Source organism: Panicum hallii, chromosome 2, assembly GCF_002211085.1.
Source record: "Panicum hallii strain FIL2 chromosome 2, PHallii_v3.1, whole genome shotgun sequence".
Lineage (NCBI taxonomy): Eukaryota > Viridiplantae > Streptophyta > Magnoliopsida > Poales > Poaceae > Panicum > Panicum hallii.
This window is the reverse complement of record NC_038043.1, coordinates 52,877,395-52,899,663: the sequence shown is the minus strand read 5'-3', so window position 1 is coordinate 52,899,663 and position 22,269 is coordinate 52,877,395. Positions and strand designations below refer to the sequence as shown.

At 56.0% G+C, this 22,269-nt stretch overlaps 2 protein-coding genes across 3 annotated transcripts; both read right to left on the bottom strand.

Moving 5' to 3' along the window:
• Nucleotides 1-284: 284 nt before the first annotated feature.
• LOC112881453 (protein FREE1) lies at nt 285-7,238 on the bottom strand. Of its 2 annotated transcripts, none has more exons than XM_025946148.1 (10): nt 6,313-7,238; nt 6,056-6,142; nt 5,825-5,956; nt 3,251-3,385; nt 2,835-2,900; nt 2,639-2,749; nt 1,969-2,061; nt 860-890; nt 701-777; nt 285-586 (listed from the first exon to the last, which is right to left on the bottom strand). In XM_025946148.1, the coding sequence occupies exons 1-10, from the start codon at nt 7,090-7,092 to the stop codon at nt 509-511; spliced, it is 1,590 nt and encodes a 529-aa protein (XP_025801933.1). In that variant the 5' UTR covers nt 7,093-7,238; the 3' UTR covers nt 285-508. The 2 variants fall into 2 exon arrangements, with proteins under 2 accessions (XP_025801933.1, XP_025801935.1); XM_025946150.1 differs by having other exon boundaries at nt 860-887.
• Nucleotides 7,239-7,397: 159 nt separating this feature from the next.
• On the bottom strand, nt 7,398-22,211 carry LOC112881454. Its single transcript, XM_025946151.1, has 2 exons — nt 21,469-22,211; nt 7,398-8,218 (listed from the first exon to the last, which is right to left on the bottom strand). Exon 1 carries the CDS (start codon nt 21,831-21,833, stop codon nt 21,498-21,500), a length of 336 nt encoding a protein of 111 aa, XP_025801936.1. The 5' UTR covers nt 21,834-22,211; the 3' UTR covers nt 7,398-8,218; nt 21,469-21,497.
• Between the last annotated feature and the right edge of the window lie 58 nt (nt 22,212-22,269).

Below are 22,269 nucleotides of genomic sequence, written 5' to 3'. Positions count from 1 at the left end.
ACCTTGCAAATATACTCACTCCATTCAATATACTCCCTCCGTATTACAGGTTGTTTCGGTAGTTCTACATACATAATTTTGTTATGTATCCAGATTTACACTATATCTAAATACATAAGTAAAATTTATATATCTAGAAAAACTAAAACATCTATAATTTAAAATGAAGGGAATATTTAGTAACAAGGATTTCGGAAAGTCGAAAACCATAGCAGAGATCAACTAGCTCTATGGTTTGGAGTTTCATGTTATGCGGGCCACAAAGAAGCGTGACATAACACAAGTGAAGAAGATTCAAGACAAGTATATTTCCATCGGTATTCTCCACATAAACCTAGAAATTCAGCAGCAATCCCGAGTTTATAATCCGCTCATGTACATAAAAAAGATGACATTATCCTATCGTGATCACCAACACAATCTAGACATGTACAGGCTGACAGAACGCACTTTTAGAAGTAGAGTAATCAACAGAATAATTTCTACGTGTGCACTGTCTCCCGGTTTATCAATTGGCGCTGACAAGGAAGGCGTGCTGGCACACTCCGCACTCCACTGTCTCTGAACCAGATGTTGGGATCTGAACCTGAAATGCCACAGCCAAATGGCAGAAATACAAATAGTTAATTCTCCAGGTACCAAAAGCACAATTACTAGGAGCAATCTGGGAATTTGTGTTATTCAGCGGGCGACAATTTACCTGAAGATGGACTGTGCAGGTAGGGCATGCGACTTCCCTCATTCTGGTACCAGATGCACCACCACCAGATGCCCAACCTTTTCAAGCAGACATTTCAGAATTTCTATGCACTAGAATCTGTAATATGAACTTGTAAAAGGGATGGAAAGCAAGAAGTACCTGAAGACTTGCGGTTTCTTTCCATTTCCTCCTAATGAAAGCATAAATGTCAAAAATCATTCATATCATAAAAGAATTATAAACACTATATCGTAGCGGAGATGCGTATGTTGCGCTGGTTTTGTGGGCACACAAGAAGGGATAGAGTCCGGAATGAAGATATTCCGGATAGGGTCGGGGTGGCACCAATTGAGGAGAAACCGATTCAACATCAGTTGAGATGGTTTGGACATGTCCAACGGAGGCCTCCTAAGGCACCGGTGCGTAGTGGGGTTCTAAAGCGGGTCGATAATGTAAAGAGAGGTAGAGGTCGACCTAAAGCGACTTGGGGCGAGTCGGTTAAGAGAGACCTTAAGGAGTGGAATATCTCCAAGGAATTAGCTATGGATAGGAGCGCTTGGAGACTAGCAATCAACGAGCCTGAACCATAACCTTTGTTCCTGTTTCTATTTACCCCTATCTCTACCTTCTGTCTCGTGTGTTTTTTTGTGCTTCTCTTATCCTTGTTTCTTTTGGGTTTCATCTCTAGCCTACCCCAACTTGCTTGGGACAAAAGGCTATGTTGTTGCTGTTGTTGATTCATATTTTTTTTATCATTAGCCTTTGTGAATAAACAAAATGATGCGCAATTGCCCGAAGGCACTTCATGGGATAAAGATCCTTTTCCCAACTTTGCATTTAAATTAAAATAACCAGAAGCTTGCAACTTATAGCTTGCAGGTAGATTACAACATCTGGTAGGCCTTCAATCTAATGGGCCGAGTTGCAACAGCAATATTATAATGGTAGGGGAACATTGACACTGCTAATACTAGCATGTTTTATAGGTTAGTGCCTGCTTTTGCCTTATCAACGTGTGAAAAAATATGCACTTGAATGTAATACTGTACAGCCAATATTTGGCCATATTTTGGCAAGAATCTACGACATCACATCAATGTTGCCATAAAGAAAGGGACTGCCACATTTCTCGCAGCAAGATACATGGTAAACCCAATGAATGCAACAAAAAATTTAACTAGTTTGGCTTCAAACCCGGAATGCTCAATTAATTCAAGTGCACATGCCACTTAAATATTAGTTAAATGAACGTATGACAGAGTAAATACCTTAAGTTTTCTTGCAAGATCTTCATGACTTTGCACGGTTGAAGATCTGCTGGCAGCTTCCTTAGCCATGCTAAGCCTTTGAGTGACCTCAGCCTGTAAGATATAAGAACCAACCATTATGAACACATGACATAGCAAATCCAGTGATAGCCATAGCATAGTTAACCTATCTGAAATCCTAATAGCATATGCAGTGGAATACTACCTAGAATAGAACTAGTAGCTTAATAGAACAAAACATACAAGTACAAAAAACAACAAGCAAAGATAGAATGTATTTAAGTCAGTACAAAAATCCAGTAAATAAGTTGCCCAGATCTAAAATAGCTACGGTGTGAGAAATAATTAAGCAAACAGCTAAAATAACCAAACAGCCTTAGCTAAAGGGTGTGTACACTTCATTGAAGTAACATAACGAAGCAAATTAGCAAGAGGAGCTACAGAGCTAGCAGTGCAATTCTGGTTCAAAAACGCTAGCAACAAAGAAGTGACAAGTGACAACTGAAGTGAAAATTAGAACACTGGGTAGCCTTGCTTTAACAATGCTGGCGTTCATAAATGTGGGGTTGAAAGAAAGGGATAACAAAATAAAACTATCATTGAAGCAAAATAAGTTCAGTTAATGTAAAAGAAAGAAACTATAAAGTAAAAATTGAGTGGCTAAATGTACCATGCATCTATCACAAACTCGGACAAGAGGAGCATTATCCTCAGCTGTCAGAGCAATTCTTCCCTGACTGCATTTGTCACAGAAGATTTCACCACAGTTCCGACAATGATGCTGCAGAAAAGGAACCATCTCCACACATTTAAAATTTTACCATAAGAGATAATGAGAACATGGACAAAGATGCTATATAGATTACCCTGCGATTAAAAGGGCTAAAATCAACGGCACATGAGTGGCACTTCTTGGCAACCTCATCTGGAACCTATAAAGGTGACAAAAGTAAATCAAATAATGCAGACATTTATAACAGAATAACAAGTGAAGAGACATAATCATACGATTGAGAAAGGGTGATACGAGATTATGACTACTGTCAAGAAGAATCTAGAATAAGATTCATAACTCAAGAAGAATCTAGAATAAGATTCATAACAACATAAACCAACAGAAGTGAGGTGATGAATGCAATCTGAAGAAATGTTTAATGAGGGTTAGAAATGCATGTAGCCAACTACATGCATGCAGCAGGGAACGACAGATATCTTATCAAAGTATCATGCCAAACAATATCTGCAAGAAAATAGCTACACCGGATATTACAGCTCAGCTTACCCAATGATCTTTCACTTCATCAACAGGCTTTGCAAACATCCAATCAAAACCTTTCTTCTTCTCATTTGGTTGTACCGCAGGTTTGCCAGCACTCACAGTTCCTTTGCTTCTAGCATCTCCACCAATCTCCTTAAACTAATTATACCGAAGCACAAAGTTAGGGAGTGTTGCTCAATTTATCCAATAGGCAAAGATTGTTTTGTAGTGCATTATATGCATAAATGATGTTCTGAACAAGGTTAACAGTCCCATCCAATATCCAGGTGAAATTTCAGACAAGGTTAACAGTCCCATCCAATATCCAGGTGACCCAACTTGTATCCCTTTCCAAAACAAGCAAAACAGAGCTACCAGTAAGATAGAACAAATTTAAAAGGGCAACATGACAGTAAATAATAACATGCCATTTATTATGACCGGCGTAGGCGTTGCACTAGAGGGTAGATATTATAGAGTTCCTTAAAGTTGTTGATTTATTTCCCCTTAATATAGGATCCGGTTGGATCAGTTGTTAGGCAAGGAGGATGACAACCCCTATACTCTCTTTGGAAGAAATCAAGCAAGGCAAATTCTTTGCCTGGCCTCACGGGGCCAACCCTCACACATGCATCTCTCTTCTTCGCTCACGCTCGAAGGCGAAACAAGACACCCACACTGCAGCCGACGGGTCTACTTCAGCCACTCGACGTGCCGTTCCAGGTGTGGGCGGACATCTCAATGGATTTCATTGAAGGCCTTCCCAAGGTCCACGGGAAATCCATCATCCTCACCGTCGTCGACCGCTTCTCCAAGTACGCGCACTTCATCGCCCTCGGCCACTCGTACACGCGGCTTCAGTCGTCCGCGCCTTCTTTGAAGGCATTGTCCGCCTCCACAGGTTTCCCACCTCCATAGTCAGCGATCGTGATCCGGTCTTCACGAGCCACATGTGGCACGACCTCTTCAAGAAGGCGGGCGTCAAGCTTCGCCTGAGCACGGCCTTCCACCCCCAGACGGATGGCCAGTCAGAGGTCGTCAACAAGGTGATCACCATGTACCTTCGCTGCGCCACTAGAGATCGGCTGCGTGCGTGGGTAGACTGGCTCCCATGGGCGGAGTACTACTACAACACGTCCTTCCACATAGCGCTGCGTACCACGCCGTTCCAGGTGGTCTATGGCCGACCATTGCCACCGCTGCTGCCTCACGCCGCCAGGGTGGCTCGAACAGATGCGGCGGATGCCCTCTTGCATGACCGCGACCACTTCCTGGCAGAGTTCCGTGAATGCCTTCTCCAAGCGCAGCAATACGCCAAGCGCCACTACGACGACCATCATCGGGAGCTGGAGTTTGCAGTGGGCGATTGGGTGTGGCTTCGCCTTCTCCACCGGCCAACCCACTCGCTCGACGCCAGGGGCCAAAGGGCAAGCTCGGCCCTTGCTACGCGGGACCTTTCAAGGTCCTCGAGCGCATCAGCACGGTCGCCTATCGCCTTCAACTTCCAGAGGGCGCCCGTCTCCATGACGTGTTCCATGTCGGGCTGCTCAAGCCTTTCACTAGGGACCCTCCGACAGCCCTGCCTCCGGTGCATGACGGCCGGCTGCTTCCTGCCCCAACACTGGTGCTGCGCGCCTAGCTTCGCCGTGGCGTCTGGCATGTGCTCGTGCAGTGGCAAGGCCTGCCTTCAGATGAAGCCACTTGGGAATTCCTGGAGGACTTTAAGACCCGCTACCCCGACTTTCAGCTTGAGGAAGAGGCGGGGAGAGATGTTATGACCGGCATCACGTTTCAGCGTAGGCGTCGCACTAGTGGCTAGATATTATAGAGTTCCTTAAGTTGTTGATTTATTTGCCCTTAATTATAGGATCCGGTTGGATCAGTTGTTAGGCAAGGAGGATAAAAACCCTTGTACTCTCTTTGGAAGAAATCAAGCAAGGCAAATTCTTTGCCTGGCCTCACGGGGCCAACCCTCACGCACGCATCTCTCTTCTTCGCCCACGCTCGCCGCCCGCTCGCCACGGCTCCTACTCACCGCCAGGGGTTCAAGCCCGACCGCCGCCCTCCTACTCCTATCATCTGCGCAGTCGCAGTAGGATCACCAGTCCTATCACCATTTTACTAATCATATGTGATGTGAGTAGAACTTTGGAGAAATAGAATACTCAAGACACAGGTCATATTTTTACTATATTACCTCCAGCATACAAGTTGATTCAGCAAGTTAATTTTGATTTTTAACTACGTTTTGTTTTGTTTCCCCCCTAAAGACTCTTCCCTATTGACTACTTATGGTATTGATGTGATATAAGCTTATATAATCAATAATCGGAATGGATAAACCATGTAAAACTCCTAAAACATCAACCTCTATAGTTATATATGTGCATGAAGCTAAAACAACAGAACCAGATGAGGCATCATCTTAAAAATACTGCATGCTAGCAGATAACATCAAACCATTTTAAAGCAACAACAAAGACAAGACTAAAAGTAGAAATATAATTAAACTAAGCATCACCTCAGAAGCATGTTTTTTTAGTAGAAACATGAGACCAAATATTGTCACGGATAGGAAAAATAGTGTTGCTGTAATACCTGCACTGTTGCTGCTGTCAGAGTGTCAAGCATAGTATTGCAAGTATAACTGTTTGACTTCAGCCTAATTCGCTTTGGTTCAATATCCACTGATGTCTTTGTCCAGAATGCAAATATAGTTGAATCCAAAACCTAAATAAGCACCAACAGACATTAATCTCACTAATTGCTGCATATCTGTATTACGGAAAAACAAACATCATTTTCATAAGAACAAGCAGGCTAACTGACCTCCCATCTTGTCAATGAATCAAGGGGATAAATTTTTAGGGTCCTGCTTGTATTGGGATCAAGCATGCGAATTCCATCTAGACCAATCTGCAACAAAACCATCATGACATCTCATGTATCAGAATGACAGTTGAGTTTTCTTTGTCATCAATGGCAAGGAAAATTAGTGGATCCTAGCAGGAAACCGTCAACACCTCCCAATCTTCAAACATATTTTGCCATGATGCATAATTTCATCACTCTTATTATTACCGTACCTGGCAAAGCACATCAGTAGGATTCCCAGCGCCCTCTGGAAGCAGCTTAACCCGAAATTTCTGTGCACCGCCACTCGAGTCCTCATGCGTGTCCGCCTTTGGAAGGGCCCTCGCGATCGGCCCAAAGCTCCCACCCCCACTGCCGCCGCCACCGCCACCGCCACCGCTCCAGGGTTGCTCCTCCCCTCCGGATGGGACACTGATCGACCGCCCATAGTCATCAAACAGCGCGGATCCCGACCGCGCAGGGGCCGTGCCGCGCGCCCCGTACGGCTCCGAGCCGCCGCCGCCGCCGCTGTACGCGTACGCGCCCTCGTTCAGGTAATCCTCGTTGTCGCACCCAGCGGCAGGTGGCTGGTACCCGCCCCCGTAGTACGGGGCGTCGTAGGGCAGCGGCGGGGGGTTGGGCTCCGCGGCCGGCGGGGCCGCCGGCTGGGTGGGTGGCGGCGTGTAGGTGTAGTACGGCTCCGGCGGGTAAGGCGTGGGGTTGGTGTTGTAGGGCGGGTACGCGGCGCCGTATTGGGGCTGTGTGGTCGGCGGCTGCGAGTAGGCCGGGGCAGAGGGCGGCTGGTCGGAGTAGCCTCCCCCGACGGAGTAGGGCGGCTGGTCGGGGTAGCCTCCGCCAACGGAGTAGGGCGGTGCGGAGGCGTAGCCCCCCGCCCCCGGCGCCGGTGCATCGGTGGAGGCTGGATACGGGCTGGAGCCCGGGGGCGCGTACTGGTGCGTGAAGTAGTGGCCGGCGGGGCCGGATGCCGAGTAGTCGCCGCTCCCGTGCTGCATCTCCGGTGGCCGATCGGGCGGCGGGCAGGCGCTCGAGGCCGGTGGCGCCGACGAGGAGGACGGCGAATTTGATTTGATTCGATTCGTTGAGTCGCGTTTGCGTTCGTTGCACGGGGAAAGGAAAGGGGAAAAAAGAAGGTGGGGGTTGCTTCTGGAGGGGGCAGGTTGACGTGTTGGTTTCGAGCTCGGAATTTTTATTCGTTTTGGAGCGTGCCCGCGCGTGGTGGCCGTTCGATTTGGCCGGCTGGTGGGAGTGGACGGCCGTGATGGACCTTTGGTGGATTCCGGCTCGCTTTTCGCGGGAGTTCGCCGGCAGCGTCGGCTCGGCATGACTGCGCGTCCGCCACGGCGGGTTAGCGCGTGGACCGAACTGGGTAGCGGGCTGCCATCGTATTAGGAGGCCCAACCTGAAAGTCCTCTTCTCTATCCGTATTAGGCTTTTCACGCACCGGCGAGCAGAGATGGCCCATGTATAAATCTACGTGGCCTGTCAAGCCCATTGTTTTTTCCTCTTAAAACAATTTCATGGCAAACGGTGGAGAATTCTGGCAAAAAATGAAATCGCTCGCTTTAAAGAGCTAAACCTGTGAGGAATGAAAGCGAAAAATATCAGTTCAACTTCTAGTTCACAAGGACATTGAATGTTTATTTTCGGGGAAAAAATCGATATATACAGAGGGAGAAAAAGAATTGAACAAACCTAATCGAATTCTTTTTTAAGTTTTAGGGCATAGCCACCGTCTTAGTCAAGACAGAAGAACATTCACGTATATAGTTTAGAGGGCGAAGCTAGCACAAGCGGAGAAACAGACCCAAAGGGCACCATCAGGGGGGCACCACCGGCGATTCAAATCGACACCTAATGCATGCTCCATCTCCTTCAGCTGTTCACTCCAAGTCTTCATGTTTAGAGGGTCACCTTCCTCAGGATCAGTAGAGCACGAGGAAGGCTGGTTCTTCTTCATGTAAATCCAATGGTTAGTCTTGCAGGTCTTCTTGACAGTTCTTTTAGGGAGGAAGTGAACTTCAGAAGATCGTTCTTGGCGTGAGGACACAGAATTTGCCAATTCCGTGCCAGACTCACCACCCTCCAGAGTAAAAGCTTGATGTCCTTCCAGCCCACATTCTGAAAACATACTTCACTCCTCAGTTTCCAAAGGCTCCAAAGAGCAGCAGAACTAATCATATTCACAGGGGAAAATTTTTTGTTACTCGGCCATTTGGAACCTAATCAAAAAATAAGAATTAAAAAAATAAGACCCACGGGAGCTGAGCAACCACACAATCAAAAAATAAGGGCCTGTTTGGATCCAATGGAAAGAGAAAGAGAAAGAGCAAAACTTTTGCTCTTTTGCACTTTTTTTACACTTTTGGATCTGTCGGAGGAATTCTCCAGCCGGGTGGCGGAAAGCACCCGCCTAATCCTAGTTAAGGATGGGTTTGGAGGAGACTTAGAACCGCTCGATCGGTGGACAAATGGACGCAGGAAGGACACAGAGATTTAGAGTGGTTCGGGCCGCCGGAGCGTAATACCCTACGTCCACTTTGGTGTTGTATTGCTTGAAGAAGCCTGGATGGAGCCTAGCATGCAGCTTGTGTTCGTATCCCCTTTCTAACGGGTGCACTCTCCCTTTTATAGTTCAAGGGGAGTGTTTACACTGTGCGGGACCCCGACAGGTGGGCCCGGCCAACAGGAGCTGTTCTACGAGAGATATGGAGGTCATCTCCTCGAGCTCCTCTCCGTAGTCTTCTCGATCGGGAAGTTGATGTGCGTATCCACAGTCAGGATACGGCCATGTACAGCCTCGTCTTGTACAGTGTTCGGTGTCAGCGTTGCCCAACAGTGAAGCCGTGCTGTCACTGTTGGGATGGAACCTCCAGACAGGGGGCGAGCCAGCGCTGGCTCGTGCCATGCGCACTGTTACAGCGCAAGCCTTAGCACGCCTATTACAGACCATCATCACGCACGCAGCACCGTGACGGGACTGAACACAGTCCGCGCACTGTGCGCGGTGATACGACGCGCCGCCTTCAGATCAGGCGGGCTTACCGTGGTGGCAGCATACCTGCCCCGTGTGTCAGTGGCAGGCCGCGCCTTTTGACTTTGGCGCGCCCAACGCAGCTACCGCATTAAATGCTGGTAGGTGGAGAGGCGACCCGCAAGGGGCTTCCGGCCGCAGGCACGCGGCGGGGCCAGCCCCGCTCCTCCCGCTGGGCAGCACATGGGAGCACCGGACCCCTTCCCGGGGGAAGGGGGGTCCGGGGCCCCCGAGGCCGGTCGGAGCGGGCTGGCCTGTGATGGTCTGGCCATCACACGTGGCGGCCCCGGACCTCCAAGGAGAGGCCGGGTCCGCAGGGGTCACCCGAGAGCTCTCCTGCCCACGTGGGCGTGCAGAGGCCCCGGACCTCACGGAGCTCGGGGGGAGGGTCCGGAGACCGCGGCCCCAGCTGTCAGGCCCGGAGGTTGTATGCCACGTGTCCCAGAGACGAGGGGGAGCATGGATTATGAGAAGCCAAGGGCCTGGACACCCTAGCAGGAGGTACCCCTATCTGTATGTACCGACAGAGGCCCCCGGGCCCACCTCGGGAGAGGGACGTACCCGCAGGTGGGGCCAAATCCTAGCGTCGCGCCGGGTGGACAGCTCGTTCCCGCCGGGCGAGGGCACGGATGTCCTTTCGCCCATAGCGGGATCCCCGAGGGGCCCGTCTTTCGCGCGCACCGTGCGCGTCAGACGGTTCAGATTCTTGTCTCATTCGAGCCCGCCGCGCGGCTCGGGCGGTTCGGATTCTGCCCCTTCCACGACCCTCCAGCACCCATGCCAATGACTGGTGGGCCCGAGCCCACTGGTCATAGAGTGTGAGGGAAGGGGAAGGCGGCGCTGGCGACCGCCCGACTTCTCTTCGGTCGCCGCGGGACGCTAAGGGGGAAGCAGCTTTTTACATAAAAGGTAAGCGCCGAAGGGAGCGGCTACCTTTTCGCGCTCCTGCCAAGAACAAACGCCGTAGCGCCTCTTCGTCTCCGCATCCCTCCTCGCGATTAGCTTCCTTGCGCCCGGCGCCTTTCTCTTCTCGACTCCTTCGCAATCCACCCCAATAATCCCCATGGCTTCGCTTCCTTTCCCGCGCCGCTTCCAGAGCCAAGAACAGCTGGACGCGGTGCGGCGCCTTCTGGGGTGGACCGCGCCGGCGAACGCCGGGAAGGTCAGGGCCGGCGAGTTTCCCCTCCGCGAGCTTGCCGCGGGGGAGTTCGTCCTCTTCAACTCGTACATTATGTGCGGGTTGGTTCCTCCGATCTCTCCTTTCTTCCTCCTGCTCCTGGAGGAGTTCGGCCTCCAACTTCATCATCTCACCCCCCATTCCGTTCTCCTCGCGGCGGTCTTCGCCCACTTCATGGAGATGTTCGTGGGGGTGCGCCCCTGCACCACCATCTTCAAGCACTTCTACTCCCTGGTCGGGACCGGGAAGAAGCGCGGCGAGATCGGCGCTTACTACTTCCAACTCCGGCACGGGATGTCGGGCGCCTACATCGCTGCCTTCTCCAGCTCGAAGTGGGAGGACTGGCGTGAAGGCTGGGTCATTGCGGTGACCGACCCCCACGACCGCCTAGAACTGCCGGAAGGGGGCCCCCAGAGCGACCGGAGCACCTGGAAGGCCAGGCCGACGATACCGGTGGAGCTTGACCCGGTCCTGAACCGGATCAAGAAGCTGGCAAGGAGCGGCCTGACTTCTATGATGGTGCTGAGCGACTTCTTGAAGCGGCAGATCGCCCCCCTGCAGCATCGGACTCGGATGGCCTACGTGTACACGGGGCTAAACGACTGCTGCAGGATTGCGCGCGGGCCCGGCGGCGACTTCACCAGGGCGGAGCTGGAAGCGGCGATCCGGGCGATGACCGGCGAGGCGTTCATCCCAGAGTCCCTGGTCCTCCCGAGTGGGGTGAAGGCCCTGTGCGAGGACCAGGCACTGCGGTCAACGGTCCTGGCGTCGATGCCGACCCTGGACGAGGGCGGCCTGGCGGTCCGGCAACTGGGGGGCGACCCCAACCGCGGGCTCCAGATCCCTGGCGCTACACCAGGCCGCCAGCAACGCCCCAGCGAAGGTGCCGGGGAGCCGGGACCCAGAGGTCCGGCCCCCGGCGGGAAGGGAAAGGAGAAAGCGCCGGTGCCAGAGCACCGGCAGAAAGACAGTGCGGGTGCGGCCCCAGCCCAAAGGAGCGGCGAGGCTCAGGGGGCGGCACCCGAGCGGCGCAGCCAAGCCGAAGGGAACAAGTCCCGGAGGCTCCAGCGAGGCGACGGCTCCTTGGTGGGGGAGCCGGCGTCCAAGCGCCAGAAAACCACGGGGGTGGAGGAGCAGAGCGGAGCTCCTCCTCCTCCACCACAGCACCGGCCTCCACCGGGACGACAGACTCCACCGCCACCACCACCAGGGCCGCGGCCAGCGACACCACCGCCGCCGCCCGAGAACAGACCTCCGTCCCCAACGCCGCCGCCAGGAGGTTCGAAGGCCGGGGACGGCCCCCAAAGGTCCGGGGGGTCCTCGGCAGGGAGGAAGGTCCCCCCGGCCGCCCGGGGCAGATGGGAGTGGTACGACTTCCCGTAAGTGGTTTTATCAAGGTTTTTCATTTTCTTTCTCGGCTTTTGGTGCTTAACCAAACAGGTGGTACGGCAGGCCGCAACCTTCAAATGCCCCAACTTGGGGACCCAGCCCCCAGCCGGCGCCGGAGTCCTCGGCGTCAGCTCCAGCAGGGCCTCCGCCAGGAGCAGCTCCAGAGGCCTCCGGACCCAGAGGTCCGGAGCCGGAGGCTACCACGCCGCCACGACCAGAAGCCGTCCCCCAGGAGGAGGCGATCAGGCCCACTGCGGCGGCTGAGGCACCGGCAGCAGCGCCGGGCGCCGAGGTCGGGCCTTCTCCAACTGATCCAGCAGCTGAGGGGATCGCTGCTACAGCGGAGGCTGCTGGGCCAGGGGCAGCGGCGACGGCGGCACCGGAGGCAGCGGAGGTGGCGGCTCCGGAGGCGGCAGAGGTGGCGGCTCCGGAGGTCGCCGAAGTCGCCAGTAGCGTCGCCCCACCAGCGGAGGAGGAGGAACCGGAGGTGGTACTGGGAAGGTACCTCCTTCCGAGCGCAGCGGAGGTCCCACTTCCCCGGCTCATAGCCAAATGCCAGCAAGCTCAACTGGAGCTAGAGGCTGGCATGCGCCGGGAGTGGGAGAAGCTGGAGGCGGAGCGCCAGCGGCTCTCCGACTGGGAGGTCCGCCTGGGGGACCGCATCAACACCGTCTCCGCCCGCCACGCCGAGGAGCGCACCAAGCTCGTGTTGGAGCGCGAGCTCCTACGGGAGGGGCTGGAGGAGGCGCGCGACCGAGAGGCAGCGGCGCTTCAGCGGGAGAAAGCGGCCAACCGGCGGGAAAAGGAGGCCCTCGAGGCGCAGATCGTCGCGGAGAGGCTGAAGGAGGCGGCGACGGCCAGGGAGCGGGCCGCCCGGGAGCTGGCGAACGGGGCGAGGGAGGCGTTTGCGACGGTCGAGGCGCAACGTGCTACCCTCGCAGAACAGGTGGCGGCGGCAGCACAGAAAGAAGAAGAGCTGGCCACCCGAGAGGCAGAGGAGGTGGCTCGGCTGCAGGAGCTCCAGAAGCAGGAAGAGGCCGTGGTGGAGGAGCTGGCAGCCGGACACCGGAGGCTCCAGGAGCACGAGGCGGCGCTCCAGGAGAGGGAGGCCAAGGTGGAGGAGCTCCTGGTGGAGCAGCACGCCGGCGCCAACCGATTAACAAGATGGGTTGGCGCGGTGAATCGTCTGCTAGAGGCGTTCGGGGCCAACCCCATCTGGGTGCCGGAGGCCCCTTCACCTTACGGCGCCGCACTCCAGCTGCTGGACTCCACCGCCAGGCGGCTACAAGATGCGGAGGCCGGCCTACAGGACCTCCTGGAGGCAGAAGGACGAGCAGTTGCCCGGGCGATGGCGGAGTACATCCTCACCAGCTTCCGGAGCTATGATCCTGCCGTCCAGCTGACTCCCGTCCTGGTCGGACCCCTCCAGGCAATGGCAGCCGCTGCGCGGGAAGGAGTCCAGGAGGCAGTGGACCTGGTCGCGGCCCGCCTCCGGCGACGTCCCGAACCTGCAGAGAGTGGAAGTGCCTCCGGACCACCAGAGCAGTAGTGCTAGTATCTTTTTGTTATTTCTTTTGTAATATAATTTTTGTTATTGTAAAATAACTTCGCAACATTGTGCATATTATCAGTGATGCATTTAAACATTTCGTGCGTCTACTTTTTTGAAAAACTTAGCTGTTTTCCTGGTTGTCGGTCCGGAAAATGTTCTCGAGTACACCGAGGTCCCCTGGCCCCCTGGGAGGTAGTCGCGATAAGTCGGGACTAGCTGCCATAGAACCGAGGTCCTGCATATGACTTAGGATCGACGTTTAGTAGACATCCCCACAGGTTCCCGGTCTGGCCAGCAGAGGCCTCCTAAGTTGCGAAGCGAGTCAGAGCTCTAGGACCCATGTTTAAGGGCTAAAAGGGGTCCCGGTCCCCTGGTACATGGTTCAAGGTGAAACGGCGCTCACCCTAGGAGGGCAGGGCGCGTAGGCTTAGGGTACGGAACCAGGCTAAGCGGCTACACAGCCCTGGACCCCAGCAAAGGGCGAGCGCGTTTCCCTGGAGCCAGTTAACAGGGGTCCGGTTCCTTTTTTCCTTTGAAACAGAGGTCCGGGGCAGGGACGTAGCTACACAACTTAAGAAAGGCCTTGGCTATGACACAGACGCGGAGAACATGTGGGGGGTTAGTGTAATCAAGAAGCGAAAAAATGTAGACTCCAAGGACGCATTCGAGAACAAACTTTCGCTTAATGAATTGGTACAGGAGTGTTGTGCGATGTACACCAGGGGTCGGGTTTACGAGGGCGGACCTCCACCGCTCTGGTCCGCACGTTGATGCTACCAATTACAAAGGAAAAATTCTCCTCAATCGGGTCCTAGGGATAGAACTTACGGAGGTGCTCAATGTTTCATGGATTGGGCAGTTGCATTCCATCCTCCGCAGCCAAACGAACAGATCCGGGTCGGCACACCTTTGTCACCTTGAAGGGCCCCTCCCAGCTGGGGGAGAGCTTGTGCATACCTTCTCGGTTCAGGATCCGCCTTAGGACTAGGTCCCCGACCCGGAGCTCCCTGCTGCGCACAAACCGTTGGTGGTAGCGCCGGAGCGCTTGGTTGTACCGTGCGTTTCGGACTGCTGCTCGCCATCTGCGTTCGTCGACGAGGTCCACATCTTGGCGACGCTCCTGTTCCTGCATTTCCTCATCAAAAGACCGGACCCGTAGAGAGCCCATGGTGATCTCCGGGGGAAGGCACGCTTCGGCCCCGTAAACCAAGAAGAAAGGGGTTTCCCCTGTTGCCCGGCTAGGTGTGGTCCGGTTCCCCCATAACACGCTTGGGAGTTCTTCAATCCACCTTGCGCCATGCTTCTCAAGGTCACAGTAGGTCCGGATCTTGAGCCCTCTGAGGATCTCAGCGTTGGCCCGCTCAACCTGGCCATTGCTCCTGGGATGTGCCACTGAGGCGAAACAGAGTTGAATGCCCATATCCTCACAGTACTCCTGGAAGTACTGGCTCGTGAACTGGGTCCCATTGTCTGTGATGACCCGGTTCGGGACCCCGAACCGGCACACAATTGACCTGAGAAAAGCAGTTGCTGACATGTTGACCACTGGGGTTGCCTCCGGCCACTTAGTGAATTTGTCAATGGCAATATAGAGGTACCGGTACCCGCCGACGGCCCTAGGGAAAGGTCCCAAAATATCCAACCCCCATACCGCAAAGGGCCAAGAGGGAGGAATCATCTGCAAAGCTTGAGCTGGAGTGTGTATTTGCTTTGCGTGGAACTGACACGCTTTGCAGGACCTTACCAACTCAGCTGCATCCTGGAGCGCTGTCGGCCAGTAAAAACCATGCCGGAAAGCTTTACCAACCAGCGTGCGGGATAAAGAATGACTTCCGCACTCGCCTCCATGGATCTCCGCAAGCAAGTCGCGGCCCTCTTCCTGGGTGATGCACCGCATGAGGACGCCGTTGGCGCCACGGCGATAGAGATCCCCTTCTACCACCGTGTATCGCTTAGCCATCCGGACAATGCGCTCAGCAGATGCTTGATCTTCAGGAAGGTAATTATCTTTCAGGTAGTCCCGGACCTTAGAGATCCATGCATCGGGACCTTCCTGAGAAACTGGGCGTGGCTCCCTGAGGTCTCCCGGGCCCCTCAAGGGAGCACACGACCCTTGGCGGGCACCACGGATGGGGCGCCGCCGGGACCGCTAGCTTCGAGGTGCTAGTCCGACCCCCATCGCCCAGGTCGGCAGGCTGGGCGGAAGGCTTCAGCAGACACCTTTGGAAGACGCCCTCTGGCACGGGTGCCTGAGTCGATGCGCTCGCGGAGAGCGCGTCAGCTGCTGTGTTGCCTTCGCGTGGAACATGTTGCAGTTCCAGCATATCGAAGTCCTTCTCGAGCCTTTTCACATGAATGAGGTAAGCTGCGAGCTGGGGGTTGTTGCAGCAACACTCCCCCCGGACTTGCCTGATGATGAGCTGGGAGTCCCCTTTGACCAGAAGCTCCCGGACCCCCAGGGACAGAGCCGCCATGAGCCCAAAGATCAAGGCCTCATACTCCGTCATGTTGTTGGTGGCCTCGAAATCGAGGTGCACCATGTACTTCAACTGCTCGCCGCGTGGGTCGATGAGGACCACGCCCGCCCCGGCCCTCTTGCTACGGGCGGACCCGTCAAAGAAGAGGGTCCAGTGAGGTCCGGTGAAGGCCGGAGCCCTGACCTCCGGTCGTGGGGGGTCCGTCCCTTGGTCCGGACCCCCGGAGGCGCTCGGTGCAGGCGTCCACTCAGCGATGAAGTCAGCAAGGATCTGGCTCTTGATGGCGTGACGCGGCTGGAAGTCGAGCTGGAACCCAGCGAGCTCCGCTGCCCACTTGGCGATGTTGCCCGTGGCGTTGGGGTTGTGGAGGATGGCCCTCAATGGATAAGAGGTCACCACCACAACCCTGTGGGCCTGAAAGTAGTGGCGGAGTTTCCTGGACGCAACAAGTATAGCGTAAAGGAGCTTATGCGTCTCAGGGTACCTGGCTTTCGCCTCATGTAGGACCTCACTGACGTAGTAGACCGGCTTCTGTACGGTCCTGACTTTGCCAGGTGGACTGGATCCTTCAACCTGAGCTGGGGGCCCATCGGCCCCCAACCTGCTTGGCACTTCTCCGGGTCGGAACCCGGCCGGACCCTCCGAAGCAGGGCCGGTCGCTGGAGTGGAGGAGGCCGGACCTCCTTCCCCTGCAAGGGGGTCCGCAGGGGCCCCCTGCGAGGGATCCTCGGACCTCTCGGTGACCAGCACCATGCTGATCACCTCGGTCGTTGCTGCAAGATAAAGAAATAGTGTCTCACCTGGGTCCGGTGCGACCAGGACCGGCAAGGAAGTAAGGTACTGCTTCATCTCTTGGAAGGCACGTTCTGACTCTTCGGTCCATACGAATGGACCGGACCCCCTCATCAACTTGAAGAAGGGAAGCGCCCTCTCCGCCAGCCTCGAAATGAAGCGGCTGAGGGCTGCAAGGGACCCCGTCAACCTCTGTACATCCTTGAGGCGCGCAGGGGGTCTCATTGCCTCGATCGCCCGGACCTTGTCCGGGTTGGCTTCGATCCCCCGGTGGGAGACCAGGAAACCAAGGAGCTTTCCCGCCGATACGCCGAAGACGCACTTCTCGGGGTTAAGCTTGGTGGAGGTCGCCCGTAACTTGTCGAAGACTTGAGCTAAATTTTCTAAGAGTGAATTCGACTCTCTAGTCTTGACAACGATGTCATCAACATACACTTCGACTATATCTCTAACCAAATCACCTAGAGTGATGTTCATTGCGCGAGCAAAGGTGGATAGAGCATTAAGTAATCCATAAGGCATCACTATATAACAATAAAGACCATCCACTGTTACAAAAGCTGTATGCTTCCTATCATCACAAGCCATCTTGATTTGGTGGAAACCAGAATAGGCATCTATGAAGGACAGCAAATCACACCCGGAGGTGGAGTCTACAATCTGGTCTATACGCGGAAGTGGATAAGGATCTTTCGGACATGCCTTGTTTAGATTGGTGTAGTCGATGCACATCCGAAGCTTCCCGTTGGCCTTTGGGACCACAACCGGGTTGGCCAACCATACAGGATGGTAGACCTCCTCGATGAAGCCAGCCTGCAGCAGCTTGCGGACCTCTTCACGGATGAAGTTTTGCCGCTCGATGGACTGCTTACGTGGCTTCTGCCGGACCGGCCTGGCGTCGGGGTGGATCTTCAGATGATGCTCAATCACCTCCCTAGGGATCCCGGGCATCTGTGACGGTTCCCAGGCGAACACATCAACATTTGCCCGGAGGAAGGCGATGAGCGCGCTTTCCTATTTCTCTCCCAGGTTGCCACCGATGCGGGTGGTCTGGGAGGTCTCCGCTCTGACTTGGACGGTCTTCACGGGAACATCGTCCGTGTCGGATGGACGGACCTTCGGTGCCTTGGCCAGGGCCTTGGCCCGTGAGGTCGAGGGGTCGGACCCCTGGGGCCAGCTGCAGGGGCAAGCCCCGTAGCCAGTGCATGGAGCTTTTCGACCGCTACAACAGCAGCGGCCCGATCGCTCTGGATGGTGAGGACGCCCGCCGGAGAGGGCATCTTCAGGACTAGGTACCCGTAGTGGGCAACGGCCATGAACCGGTACAGGGCCGGTCTGCCGATGATGGCGTTGAAGGGGAGGTTAACTTCCGCGACCTCGAACTGTACGTTCTCGGTACGGAAATTGTCCTCCATCCCGAATGTAACCGGTAAGGTGATGGCCCCTACCGGGTACACGGGATCCGGGCCCACTCCTGAGAATGGGCGTGATGGAGCCAGCTTGGACTCCGGGATCTGCAGGTGCTTGAATGCCGCATAGCTGATGACGCTGAGGTCGGCGCCGCCGTCGATCAGCACATGGTGAAGGCGAACATTGGCGATGGTGGGTGCCGTAATGAGCGGCAGCACCCCCGCGCCCGTCATGTTCTCTGGGCAGTCGGATGGCCCAAAGGAGATGGTGGTGCCCTTCCATCGCTGGTGGGACGCCGCTCTCGGCACCCCTGGTTTCACCGAGAGGACCTCCCGGCGAAAGGCCTTGACGTCCCGTCGGGAGACGAGCTCCGAACTGCCACCGTACATAACGTACAGCTTTTTGCGGCGCTCGTCCCCGCCGGACTCGGAATCGGACTACTGGAACAGTTCCTTGAGGTCTTTATTGGGGGTTTGATACCCCAACTCCCTCTCAGTCGCAGCAGCGTCGGCATCGGAGGCCTTCTCCTTGCCGGACCGCCGCGGAGGGGAGGAGCCTTCCTTGGAGGCTTGGTCACGCCTCTTGCTGAGGCGTTCCGCGAGCTTCTGGATCTCGCGGCACTTAGCGGCGCTGTGACGAGCCCCAGAATGAACAGGGCACGACCCGGGGTCGGTGCGCTGCTGTCGTGGGCGCTTGCTGCGGGGGTTCTGGCCCCCGGTAGTTGCAGCCGCAACGGCCGGACCCCCGATCCGTGACTTGTCGAAGCCACGGGTCTTCTTGTTCTTCTTCTTGCCGCTGCCAGGGGCAGCGACACTGGGCCCGCTCATTTGAGCAGGTCCTGCTTGGGTTGCAGAGTGCCACGCACGGCCTTCTGCAGCTCGGGCGCATTTGTCCGCCAGGGCGAACAGGGTGGTGACGGCTTCCACCTGGTGGGTCGCCAGCTTCTCTAGCATCTTCTCGTCTCGGACCCCCTATCGGAAGGCCGTGATAATAGATGCATCGGAGATACGTGGGATAGTTCCACGTACCTTAGTGAAGCGGGAGATGAAGGCCCGGAGGGTTTCCCCGGGTTGTTGCCTCACGGCATGGAGGTGGGCTTCCACGCCATGCTGCTGGTACGCACTGGCGAAGTTCGCCGTGAACTGTGCGCAGAGTTCAACCCAGGACTGGATAGATCCCGGGGTAAGGTTCATGAGCCAGGTCCGGGCCGGCCCGGTCAAGGCTACATGAAAGTAACTTGCCATGACGGCTTCGTTACCCCCAGCCGCCGTGATGGCGGTGATGTAGACCTGCAGGAACTCTGACGGGTTGGAGGACCCGTCATATTTTTCCGGCAGGTGAGGCCGAAACTTGGACGGCCAGGCGACCGCACGAAGATGGTCTGCGAGCGCTGCGCAGCCCACGCCCGACACCGGCGCCCCGGCGGGTCCTTGCGGTCTGGCCGCAGCCGCATCGAGCTCAGGCGCAAGGTCCCAACCCTGAATGTTGAGCCGTCGGTTGCGCGCTCGCTCGATGGAGATCCTGGCATCCTCTCCTGCATGCCTGCGGTTGAGCTCCGCCCGGAGGTCTTCGGTCCGTGCACTCCTCACTGATGGTGAGTGCACTGAACCGGATGCGCCGCCCTGACGACGGCGCTGCCTGGACACAGAACCTCCCGCTGAGCCTGGGGAAGCCTGTGCCAGGTTGAGGAGGCGGTCGACGTCGTCACGCCACTGCCTGTGCGCGTCTGGCGACGCTGCCTCTCCGGGGGGGTTGCGTAGCAACTCCTTGACTGCCATGAGGGGCCCGCTCGGTGGAAGCACCGATTGGGCTACTGAGGCCTGCTCCGCAGCACGCGGGGCCGCCCTGGAGGCGGGATGGCGCGAGGTGTGTGGCGCCGTGGACGCCACTTCTTCACCGATGAGGAGGTCATGGTGACCATTTTCCTGCGCCATTGAGGTCGTGAAGGTCGACCGAGCACAAACCAAACCTAAGCCCCCTACCTGCCGCGCCAAATGTCGGAGTAATTCTCTAGCCGGGTGGCGGAAAGCACCCGCCTAATCCTAGTTAAGGATGGGTTTGGAGGAGACTTAGAAGCGCTCGATCGGTGGACAAATGGACGCAGGAAGGACACAGAGATTTAGAGTGGTTCGGGCCGCCGGAGCGTAATACCCTACGTCCACTTTGGTGTTATATTGCTTGAAGAAGCCTGGATGGAGCCTAGCATGCAGCTTGTGTTCATATCCCCTTTCTAACGGGTGCACTCTCCCTTTTATAGTTCAAGGGGAGTGTTTACACTGTGCGGGACCCCGACAGGTGGGCCCGGCCAACAGGAGCTGTTCTACGAGAGATATGGAGATCATCTCCTCGAGCTCCTCTCCGTAGTCTTCTCGATCGGGAAGTTGATGTGCGTATCCACAGTCAGGATACGGCCGTGTACAGCCTCGTCTTGTACAGTGTTCGGTGTCAGCGTTGCCCAACAGTGAAGCCGTGCTGTCACTGTTGGGATGGAACCTCCAGACAGGGGGCGAGCCAGCGCTGGCTCGTGCCATGCGCACTGTTACAGCGCAAGCCTTAGCACGCCTATTACAGACCATCATCACGCGCGCAGCACCGTGACGGGACTGAACACAGTCCGCGCACTGTGCGCGGTGATACGACGCGCCGCCTTCAGATCAGGCGGGCTTACCGTGGTGGCAGCATACCTGCCCCGTGTGTCAGTGGCAGGCCGCGCCTTTTGACTTTGGCGCGCCCAACGCAGCTACCGCATTAAATGCTGGTAGGTGGAGAGGCGACCCGCAAGGGGCTTCCGGCCGCAGGCACGCGGCGGGGCCAGCCCCGCTCCTCCCGCTGGGCAGCACATGGGAGCACCGGACCCCTTCCCGGGGGAAGGGGGGTCCGGGGCCCCCGAGGCCGGTCGGAGCGGGCTGGCCTGTGATGGTCTGGCCATCACACGTGGCGGCTCCGGACCTTCAAGGAGAGGCCGGGTCCGCAGGGGTCACCCGAGAGCTCTCCTGCCCACGTGGGCGTGCAGAGGCTCCGGACCTCACGGAGCTCGGGGGGAGGGTCCGGAGACCGCGGCCCCAGCTGTCAGGCCCGGAGGTTGTATGCCACGTGTCCCAGAGACGAGGGGGAGCATGGATTATGAGAAGCCAAAGGCCTGGACACCCTAGCAGGAGGTACCCCTATCTGTATGTACCGACAGGATCCAAACACCCCAAAGTGCAAAAGGATAAATGCTACCGTAATTTTGCTAATTATGGATTAATTAGGCTTAATAGATTCGTCTCATCATTTAGTACTCATCTATGTAATTAGTTTTTTAATTAAACTATATTTAATACTTCTAATTAGCGTCCAAACATCTGATGTGACAGGAGAAAAATTTTACCATTTGCCCTTTTACCATTTGCCTTTGGATCCAAACATAGCCTAAGTGCTGAGAAGTTTCTTTTTCAATGCAAAAGAGACAAGTATCTGCATAACCTAATCGAATTCCACCGCACCAAATCGATTGTATGCAAAAAAAAAAAGAATTACAAATCCATTGCATTTAGCAACCTGTACAATTTCCTATTCCTCCCGAGCAATCAATCCTCCTCCGACGAGGACATGGACGACGACGAGAAGGACGACGAGGACGAGGAGGCGACCGAGAGCGACCTCCGGTAGGTGTACAGAGCCGGCGCCCGCGCCACCCACCCGCCGCCGCGGCCGGACCCGGGCACGTAGTACTCCGGCAGCGGCAGGCAGAAGAAGGCGAAGAGGAAGTCCCCCAGGCGCCCGAGCTCCCGCGCAGGCGGCAGGAAGAGCGCGCGCAGGACCTCGTCCGCGCGCAGCCGCCGCCGCCCCGGGCGCGGCGGGCGCTGGCACAGCTCCGCCGGCGCGCGCGCCGCCGCCGCCAGGAACGCGGCGCTGAACACCATTCCGCCCCGCCGCCGCCGGTTGGTCGGACGCTTGCTTCGCTTCGCTTCCTTGGCCTGGTCTTCTTTTTTTCGTCGGGTTCGCTTCGCAGTGTCGCGTGCGGCGCGTGGTTTGGGCGCGGGTTTTGATTTTGGTTGCGTGGAGTGCGGGCGAAGGGAGCGCGCGACGTGCGGCGGCCGTGGCTTGGATGCCGTGCGGCCGCCGGCAGGGCAACACGAGGGGCGTGGTCGCGTCGCCCCCGCCGCCGCGCGGGCTGGCCGTTTTCTCGTGTCCCGCGCCTGCTGCCTGTACGCACTGCGCAGCTGCCGGCAGACCGGAATACGGTCGTCTCTTCTCTCGCCTTGGTCGTCAGTCAGCACAAGGTGGCGTACCCATTCTGCGGTCATTTTCTCGTGCTGACGGTGACACAGTTTGTGGCGAGAGCTACAGCCACCCGCG

Coding starts and splice junctions, on each gene's coding strand:
- LOC112881453 (XM_025946148.1), bottom strand. CDS start 7,092: ATGCAGCACGGGAGCGGCGACTACTCGGCATCCGGCCCCGCCGGCCAC. Junction 5,957..6,055: donor ATTCATTGACAAGATGGGAG/GTCAGTTAGCCT, acceptor GTGCTTATTTAG/GTTTTGGATTCAACTATATT. Junction 587..700: donor CCTGCACAGTCCATCTTCAG/GTAAATTGTCGC, acceptor GTGGCATTTCAG/GTTCAGATCCCAACATCTGG.
- LOC112881454 (XM_025946151.1), bottom strand. CDS start 21,833: ATGGTGTTCAGCGCCGCGTTCCTGGCGGCGGCGGCGCGCGCGCCGGCG.